Below are 10,269 nucleotides of genomic sequence, written 5' to 3' on the forward strand. Positions count from 1 at the left end.
TGAACCCATCATCAAATCCCATGCTACCAAATTATAAAGAAATTCCCGTACATCACAAAATTTCCTAGTGTAATAAAAATGCCAGAGAAACAGACAGACAGACTCTAATTTCAATTTGATTTAGTGCTTCAGCCATTGTGAATCTCTCCTTTGAATCATGGCGCCTTCAGTGATGGTGTTCCTAACACAACGCACACGTCCGTCCTCCACCCGTCAGAGCGTCCATGGAGCTTTGCAGTCCCAACATGAGTGAGGGTGGAGGCTCTCTGTGCCACGTGAAGCAGCTCCCCTGCCACGGTGTCCCCCTGTGTTGTCTCCGCACGCACGAACTCCCCCACCTCACCCACCAGCCATGGGTCAACCAACCCGCCCCGACTCCCGCCTCTGGCCCGGCGGCGGCCGTCCGTCACAGGGTGAATGGAGCTGTGATGGCTAACTGCAAGGGCCAGGAGTGTGTGGACCCCAGAGTGGGAGACGAGGCAGCGCTGACCTGGCCCGCCTCCACAGAGAAGGTCCTGGTGACCGGGGGAGGGGGTTACTTTGGGTCCAGACTGGGGAGAGAACTGGCCCGTCAGGGGATGTCAGTGATCCTTCTGGACATCAATAAGCCCACTTTTGATATCCCTGATGGAGCCGTCTTCTATCAGGTATGACGCAGGGGAGGAGGGGAACTCTGTTATCTCTTAAAATTTTGTCTCGTAATGTCTAACTTTTATAATATTTTATGGAATATGCTTTTTTCCCCCAAAGATTACACACATTTTAACCAATAAATGTGCCCTGAATTAAATAACTTGTTATAGAACATCATGATAAGTGTACTCTGACAATGGTAATAATTATTTTCCCAAACATTTAGAATTTCGCTCCCTACCAGTTTCCCATCAAGACTGTGGACATTTCTTTGGACATTTCAGGCAGTTTGCTCTAAGAAGGTGCCGTTCACATATTAAATGTTAAACGCCTAGTCCAGATTGGTTGTTGAATATCATTAAGGCCATAAAATGTCTTCCATTGCTTTGAATTTTTATATAGATTTTTAAAAATCCTCTTTTTACGAGCCAACCAGAACCACCTTCAGGTGGTCTACAGTCTGAGAAAATGACAAGACACAGTAAATGCAAGTTAATTTTCAAAATTAAAATCAAATACACAATATTTCATTTCTGGATCCATCTATTGTGGTCTTACGATACTCAGAGAGCAGGATTTCATGGTAGGTATGAGGGTTTTAACCATAGCTTTCTTAATGTTAATCAATTGCGATTAATTCTGGAACTTAAAATGATTTTGCAACAATTTAGTTTGAGTCAGTGTGAGGAAGGTAGTATTTTTATTTTGGAACATTTATAAATTAAATAGCTAGCTGGGCTGGATTTACAGCTGTATGCACATAAAAAAAATGCATCACAAAAAGTTTCGTGAAATTATAATTCATTAAACTCCTGCGTATTCTTATAACACTCAGCAGACTGGCAGTATTTCTCTGTGCCAGCTCGTGTCTCTCTGATTGATCAGTGATTGCCGTCAGACCACCAGCGCTGACTGCGCTTCATGAGGTGGAGACATGATTCAGGTTTCACCGGCTGGGCTTCATCGTACATTTACTGGAATAGTTTATGATCACACCTTCTCATATGTGGAATTTTCCAAATTTGTAAAATTTTTGCCATGAGAACACACGTCACACACAATGGTATTGTCATGACGTTTCATGAAAATACCATTGATGGAAGACTGTCTGTGTTTTGGACAAAGATGTTTAAAATAAATGTTATAGTTCATGAAGGAAACCGTTCTTCCCTTTTTTCTTCTAGATTGACATCCGAGACTATTCCTCTCTCTATAAGGTGTGTGATGGGGTCAACTGTATATTTCACACAGCGTCTTATGGGATGTCCGGACCAGAACAGGTGACTTTCCTTTTTTTAAAAGCAAGTGAAACTATGTTGTGTTGTCTTTTTGTATTAATTCCATTCATAGTCTTTTAGTTTTCTGTATCTTTAAAATAACACAGTGTCAAGTGGGAGGGATCAGTAGCTGGTGCTGAACTGCAGAAAATGTTTGAGTACCAGAAATGCTCAGGAAAAGTGAAGGTGAAAAGAGCAATGAAGGATTATATATAAAGTAAGGTTCCTGTTCTGGTTGTACAAATGAAGAGCAATTCAACAAAACACAATATTCCCTTAAATCCTCCTCCAATCATAAGAAACAATGGATGCTTTCATGCTACACATTAATCTATCTGACTGAAACTTCCAAACTCTACTGTTTCCGTGACAATTCAGGTGTTTTATACTGCCAGCAGCTCATGTAGCCTCAGATTGCTAGTTTATAGGAGAGATGAGACCTGAGATACAGACTGTGTGTGTATGAGAAATCATTGTGTTGTTATATAAAATGTATCAGCCATGATGTCTCATTCAAAATGATGACAAAATGTTGCTGAGATGGACCTTTGTTATAGTTCAGTAACAAACTGAGATGTACCTGCAGTAAGAGGCTTCTTGTAGAGCATAGATGTATGTAGGATAGGATGTGTGAAAATGGCCTACAGGATGAAAGTGGTGTTGTTTAAGAATTTGATTGTCTGCCTTTCTGCCAGCTGAGAAAAAAACAGGTGGAGTCAGTTAACGTTGAAGGGACCAACAACATCATAAATGGTAAGCATGCATGTAACACACAAGCACAACACCGTATGACATATACCGTCATGAATACACAAAGGGAAATCTCAGGATGATGTGAAATATTGTACCAATATTGTACATCCTAAGGTGAAAGACTCTTCACCTTGGGTTGAGGATGAATATTATCATTTTTTTCAGAGGGAGCATAATAAACCACAATAGAGGTTTTAAAATAGAAATATTAACAAACAAAAAAGGTTTCTATCTCCAGTTTTAGCAACCTGGAGGTTTTACATAATTTCTTGAGTAAAAAATGATTTGTATTCACTGTCAATGTCCATCTATCAGAAGCATTTGTCATTTAATTAATACATTTAATTAACTGATAATATTAATCTTATCTAATCTAATCTAATAAATAATCCATCCATCCATCCATCTATCTATCCATCTAGATTTGTCGTCACATAACTCTTTAAACGTGTCTTCTCTCTTTCAGTGTGTAAGGAGAGGACTATCCCCCGGCTGGTGTATACAGGAACCATCAATGCCGTGTTTACTGGAAAACCAATTGAGGAGTGTGACGAGGCTTCAATGCCCTATGTTCCCCCAGATGTAGTGAGTAAAAATAAGTGAATAAAAAACAGTATCTGTTTAAATCCTGTATATGTTCTGTCCGAACATGTAGGGTTAAGTACTACTAATGCAGCTGCCTGTGTGTGTTCCAGCACATCGACCACTACTCTAGAACCAAAGCCATCGCAGAGCACATGGTCCTCTCTGTCAACGGATGCTCGCTAAACGGTGTGAAGACGATCAGAATATTTAATGACATGAAATCACATGAAAATACGGCGGGTAGCAGAGAAGTATAGCTCAGCTGACGTATTTTACCGTTACTCAATACAATGCAGTGGGTTTCAATTTCTTCTAGATTCTTTACATTAACAGGTGCAAAGCCTGCTGTTTCTTCTTTCAGTGTAACCTTACACTGTTTCATTTACCACCTCCTTATATATTCAATTAAGCTTAGAGCTGAGTGCTGTCTCGTTATATACTGCAGGTTGAAGTTCATGTATCTGCTGGGGGATGATTTTCTTTTCCGATTGACTGAGGCTAAAGGATCTGGTGCCATAAAGATACCTGAGTAGTGATGGAAAGTACTCTACTTGATTTTACGCTACAGAATAGAATAGAATAGAATAGAATAGAATAGAACAGAACAGAATAGAATAGAATAGAATAGAATAGAATAGAATAGAATAGAATAGAATAGAATAGAATAGAATATTACTTTATTCCTCCCCCAAAGGGAGGGATTTAATACTTCTACGTTACTACAACTTGGAGGAAACTGTACTTTCTACTCCCATACATTGATTTGAGAACTCTTAAAAAACTCATATTGATATAATATATTCATGAAAGGTTAAATGAGTGTATATAAGTGGTACAATGCTTACACTGCATGCATCTACTTAACTCCTATCTTTTGAAGGTGGGGGCGTGCTTAGGACCTGTGTTCTGCGTCCCAGTGGCATCTACGGACCAAATGAGGAAAGACACCTTCACAGAGTGATGGTGAGACCGTATACAAAAAAAAGTACATTTATCTTATTGATCTATTATCAAGATTAATGTTTTCTGTGCAGGCATTGGAAAAATATCCATCTTGCAGTGTTTGCAGCCTTCCTGACAAAATGTGTTTGGGTCTGAAGTGTTTACATTATTTATCAAGCTTTCCACGCATCCAATTACAGCAGCTTTTTCCTTTCTACGAGGCAACAGTGTAGTTTATTGAAGGCTGTTTGTACTCAGATGGTTCGGGTTTTTTGTTGTCGGTCAAGTTGGCTCATTTTGTACCCTCTGTAATTTTGGAGTTGTCTTCAAACTCCTAAACAGACCTGCTCTTCTTTTGTGAAAAAAATGATAATGAATGTAAGATGCTCAACAATATCTGCAAATTGTAGGTATTATTATTCCAAAACTTTGTTATTCTGGAAATTATTAAATCACTTCATACAAGGACATCATACAACAACATCAGTTTCAGTTTATTACTGTGTATAAAGTCTGAATATAAAATATAAAATTTTAATTCCATGTTGTTTTTGGTTGATGTTGGGACATACCGATCTTTCTGAGACTCACGTCTGAATCCATTATTTCAGTCACACCTTTGACTTCATAAATGGACGTTTGTGTTTCTGTCACAGTTTGATTTTGCCCCAGTCTTAGAGGTTTATAATAGATGTCATGTGGTGGTTAAGAAGCCAGTCAGATCTGTTTTCTAGATCACTCACCTGTCCATTTGTAGCCTATTGTCTCCTTCCAGGCATCGAGTGCCCTGGGCTCACGCCTAAACTTTGTCTCTAACACCGAGTAATGCCTGGATTGTCCACCTGTTCCCTGAGATGTAGCGACCCACTACGTGTGAAAGTGATTCATTTCCAAAATCTCCCAAATTATACTGTCTCAGCATTTATTTCACTGAGGCAGGCGTCTCTGATTGTGGTTGTTTGGGAAGTTCTACATTCTCAGACTAGGAGCCGGTTTTGCATCGTGCTCCTCATCTGACTCACCTGCAGAAGGCTTGTTTACTCCGCCGTGCTCCCATTTGTCTCCAGACCCCAGACTTACGACAGTGTTGTTCATCATCGTAGGGGCTGCGAGGAGACCGATGTCTTCCACCTTTTCTTTTCATCTCCTCCCATTTTTACAGATGGCTTTAAAATTGGTTGTCTGATTTTGTTTCACTTTTTTACCAGCATTAGATTTATGTTCAACTCTCCAGCCAGTAGTTTCATGAATGGATCATATTTCTCTCAGGTTTTACTGCAGGGGCTTCATCCCATGATTCCATGACTCTGATCCACCAATTCAGCCAATTCAGTATTCCAACTCAATGAAACTGTTTAAAAGGGTTGCTAGGGTTTGATTACTGAGATCACCTGACCCTAAAAACAAGCATCAACAGAAATTTAAAAGATTTGCTCTCTGTCTCTGTCTGTCTCCGTCTCTGTCCCGTGCAGGTAAATGTGGAACGCCGGTTGTTTGTTTTCCGGTTTGGCGACCCCCAGGCCAGGATGAACTGGGTGCATGTAAATAACCTGGTGCTGGCGCACACGCTGGCAGCTGAAGCTCTGACACTGCGAAAGAATTATGTCTCTGTAAGTCAGGAAAAAAGCCACAGACCCCATCTGATCAGATTACACTCTACAATTAAAGTTCAATAAATGCTGAAGATTAACTTAAAAAATTTACCTTTTCAGTTTCAGTGACCAATTGGGTGGGTAAATGTTAGTTATATTTGATTTAGAATTGGTCCTTTGGGCCCTGCTGTATTGTTATAGTCAACCCTATTATCTAATTACACAAAATAAAACAAAATAGGTTCTTAATGTCTCCAACTATTACTTTATAGTTTAAATAAAGACAAAGTGACCTCATTGCTTCTGTTTTCTGCAGAGTGGACAGGTCTATTTCATTAATGACGGCGTTTCAGTCAATCTGTTTGAGTGGCTGGCACCACTGGTGAGTTAAATGAAGAGGGTGGTGATGACTTCTTTGTCTTCACACTAACGAAGAACAAGTCAGCACAATGCTGTTGTAAAAATGACTGTGGCTTTTTTTTTTTTTTTAAGAAAAAATATTTGTGTGTTGCTTTTAAAAATGTTCAATAGGACAGATCTGGCCTGAGTGGTGGAATGATAGAAAATACTGAGAGATAAGCTGATGCATTAGTTAGGGTTAATTAGTTTTAACCTATTTATGCCGAATCCATTAAAATTTTAGCATTTAAAGAAATGCATTTTGTCTAAATTTTGTCTAAAAGTTTTCTTCTCCTTTTTCAATATCGTTACAGTTTGAAAATCTGGGCTACAGCAGGCCTCTGATAACTCTTCCTGTTTCATTCGTCTATTTAGCAGGTAGCTCACCTCTTTCCCTCTAACATTTTAGAAATTAAATTGGAAAGGCATGATGAGAGATTGTAAGATTAATTGTATGTATTTATCTATGTTTGTCCTTCATTTTCAGCCAACCTGGTAGAAAATTTACATGTTTTTCTGAGACCTGTGATAGAGGTGCCTCTCCTCTTTACCCAAAGTGAGGTAACCACACATCTTTCCATCTCTGCTTGTATTAAAATATTTATTCTGCCCTGAATGAACCCAGTGTGAGATGAGGTCAGGATGACACATAGTGCTGAACGTTTCAGTGCTATACAGCGGTGTGAATGTGTGGGTGCTTATGGTCATTTCTAATTGAAAGTCTTGTGTGTAAGAGATCCCTTACCTGCTTTCTCATGAGTAGATTCTTGTTTAAGTCTCGTTCTCTACAGTGAAGACAGACTTCATTAAAGTTGGCATTTTCCCACAGGCCCTTTACTCTCCCCCTCCCTCGTCTGATGCATCAATTATGGAGAAGCAAAGTGAGCCTTTCATGAATTCAAAAATTGTGTCGAATAAATAATCCTTATTGTCACTGGGAGGAGGTTTTTAATTGGCCGACAATCAGAGGGGCTGAAGCACAATAAAAATCAACCCAGAAGGATTGTCAAGTGTCAGTAGCAGTTCACCATAGTTGTGCCTGGGGAAGCCTTTATGATGCATCTTAAGAAGTCTCCATGTTGACCTGTAAGGTCCTCATGAATATGTGATGAGGTAGAAACCAAAGCTGTCAGACAGCTGCCGGCTGGGGGATCGATGATTGTCCTGTGAATAAAACATTAACTACTGTAGGTCAGACCAGGAAGTCCAAAATGAAGCTTACAGGAAGTGACTTCACTATAGTAGCCATTGCTATTGTGAGCATTGTCAGACACCCCATAATCACATAAACAAGAAACACGCTGCATATGTGTGTAATGTAAGCACAAATGTATTTATGGATGGTTGTTGTTTCATTCGTTTTTTCATATGCTTCAGCGTTTTTTTTTAAAGGAGCACTCTTTAATCATAATTATGATGGAAAGACGTTCCAGTGTTGTTTAGACGTGTTGTTTCCAAGCCTTTTCATCAGATGGGTTCTGAATAACAAAAAAATATAATTACACATAAAAGCTCACCAACTCAACACCACATGTGAACTCGTGATTATATAAAGGTGAAGCAACATTAAAAAAAGCTGTTTTCTGAAGAATTTCTGAAGAAGTTTGTGTTTTCTCTTTTAAGTGCATTTGTGTGTGTGTGTGTGTGTGTGTGTGGGGGGGGGGGTTAAGGACCTTTGTATGAAGTGATGGGAAATTGATGACAGATTCATGTCTGGTTGTTCTTGCTGCTTCAGCTGGTCTTTGCTCAACCCCTATCATTGGTTCTTGGGACTCTTTGGGTTCTGGGGTGTGTGGAACATAAAACACTCCTCTTTTGTGTATTTTTTTCAGCACTGCTTGCTTGGTTTGTGTTTTTTAAAGACGAAGTGCATCACACCCTCTTCGGTGAGAGATAGGTATTATTTACAAAGGAAAAACAGAGAAGAACACTGAAGACGGTGAATCGGCTAAGCTGCCAGGGACGTTTCAGTCAGGATCCTTGTCCTGTCAAACCGGCCAGGCCAGACCAAACAGTGTAGAGTTGTATTGTGTCTGACAGTAGATCACTAACCTGCAATTACTCACACAGCGAAAATCCCAAGAATTTTTAAGTGAAGGTGTGTGTTGATTGAAACAGTTCTATGTGGTTAGGAAGAAAAACTGACGTGCTGAAGTTGTATAAGAGCTTGGTGTGAGTCTGAAACTCAGGGCGTATATTTCACACATTGATACCTTATCTCCGAGCAGTAAGAGGATTCAGTAGCTGGAGGCATCCATCAGTCACATGCTATTAGAAAGGAAAACCACGTGTGCCAGCCTGTTAATTTGAACCACTAGCTGCACAGTGTGACCTTGAACTGTGTCTCTGCAGTGGCTTAAAAAGCTTGTAGAGACAACATGTGACTTGAGGAATGAATTTTTGACCTACGTTTAGCACCTTCTCTTCCACGGCAGGTGAGGAGCATAGCCGTGAGTCACACTTTCAAGATCGACAAGGCCCGTCGAGAGCTGGGCTATTGCCCCAAGGCCTACAACCTAGTGGATTGTGTGGAGCAGTACCTGAAGTCCAGACAGCCTCACTCGGGCTTGCGTCCTCTTAGGTGCTCCTGGACCTCCATGCTACTGCTGTTGGGTCTCATGTTGGTGCTACTGGTGCTACTGGTGCTAATCTATCAGTGACATTGCTTACTGGAAGTCAATGGACAGCAGCACAATAAGCTCATCTTTTCATAAAGTGATAATGTATTTTCACTTATTCATGAAAGTTAACAGACTGGAATATTTCCAACATATATGTATGACTTATTTAACTCCAATAATTTATTCCATCTTTTTAATGTTCATGTATGTGTCCAGCTTTAAAACCTCAAGGCTAATGTGAAATACTGATCTATATTTCTCAGTTTGAAGTTAGCATTAATTCATGTAAATGAAGAAAATATCCACGTTTGTACTAAAATGTTTAAATTCTGTCAGACTGCAGTTAAGGATGGTTTTCAAATATTGCTATTGTCTTGTTAGTTTGGATGTAAAATATTGATTTGACATCAGTGGTTTTGTAAATCACTCTCCAAATAAGAGAGAACATTGTGCATTAGCTCAGACTGGTCTGAGCTGGATCATGATCTGCTTTACTCAACAGTTTGAAGTTACTGCTTTCACAGAAAGTAAACAAATATTTAAGTTTGTGTTACAAATATTTAAATGTTACCTGATTGTATTTATGGATTACCCCCAGCTTTTGTTTTAAAGACTTGTTGTGATTTGTATGGATTGTAATTAGTAATCAATTAATAATTTTGTACACTTTAAGCAATAAAATTAGTTTACAACAGTCATGTTGACAATTGTGTGGAGTATGTTTGACGGGCTTGTGAGACATAAGTCGTTAGGGGGCGCTGTTGTACCACTATAATTGCCTCCCGGGAAGACAGAATCCATATCATTTTAAATTAGGGCGGATGTATGTTAGTTCTCTTACAGACGACGTATGAGTTGACCAGGGTAATTACTAGATGGTAATCAGCTACCTGCTCTATAATAAAAGCAAACATATTGGCAGCGGTGGGATTCGAACCCACGCCATCGAAATGACTGGAGCCTAAATCCAGCGCCTTAGACCACTCGGCCACGCTACCACAAAGCTCCCACGATCGAGATTGTTAATTTTGGATTCAGACAATTTTATACGCCACAAGTTCAATGATATTTTCTCTGAATTCAGGATGCCGGCATTAAATATGAAATTTAAACTCTTTAAATTCCATTTATAGAAACCGGCAGAGGGTTCATGCTGCTGCTTAACATGAACCATCCGCCAGTGAAAGACAAATGTATACAGAAAACGTTACAACATGTAAATTTGACAACTTTCAACATTTTTTTTTAATTTTTAATTTAATTTAATCTTTTAATTAAAAATAAATAAATACAATTTAAAAAATATCTGACAACTTTCAACATAGTGTAATATAGTTGTGAAACTATAATAACTAAAAGGGGACGGGAATCTTACGAGCCAATGGCTTCTACCCGTTAACCCTTTTTTTCCCTTTTCGGATGTTGCTGATGATGTTTCAACACTGATGAAAGTGAAATATGTTGTAA

General features: G+C 39.2%; 1 protein-coding gene and 1 non-coding gene across 2 annotated transcripts; one reads left to right on the forward strand and one right to left on the reverse strand.

The window, feature by feature from the left end:
* The first annotated feature begins 224 nt into the window (after positions 1 to 224).
* Positions 225 to 8,841, forward strand: sdr42e2 (short chain dehydrogenase/reductase family 42E, member 2). The gene is made up of 10 exons (XM_068336342.1): positions 225 to 647; positions 1,818 to 1,913; positions 2,606 to 2,663; positions 3,130 to 3,248; positions 3,359 to 3,434; positions 4,129 to 4,211; positions 5,663 to 5,800; positions 6,496 to 6,559; positions 6,669 to 6,742; positions 8,617 to 8,841. The coding sequence occupies exons 1-10, from the start codon at positions 225 to 227 to the stop codon at positions 8,839 to 8,841; spliced, it is 1,356 nt and encodes a 451-aa protein (XP_068192443.1).
* An 877-nt stretch (positions 8,842 to 9,718) lies between these two features.
* On the reverse strand, positions 9,719 to 9,800 carry trnal-uag (transfer RNA leucine (anticodon UAG)). The gene has a single exon. It is a non-coding gene; the product is annotated as a tRNA-Leu (tRNA).
* Positions 9,801 to 10,269: the final 469 nt, after the last annotated feature.

The sequence above is a fragment of the Antennarius striatus genome, chromosome 16 (genome assembly GCF_040054535.1).
Source record: "Antennarius striatus isolate MH-2024 chromosome 16, ASM4005453v1, whole genome shotgun sequence".
NCBI lineage: Eukaryota > Metazoa > Chordata > Actinopteri > Lophiiformes > Antennariidae > Antennarius > Antennarius striatus.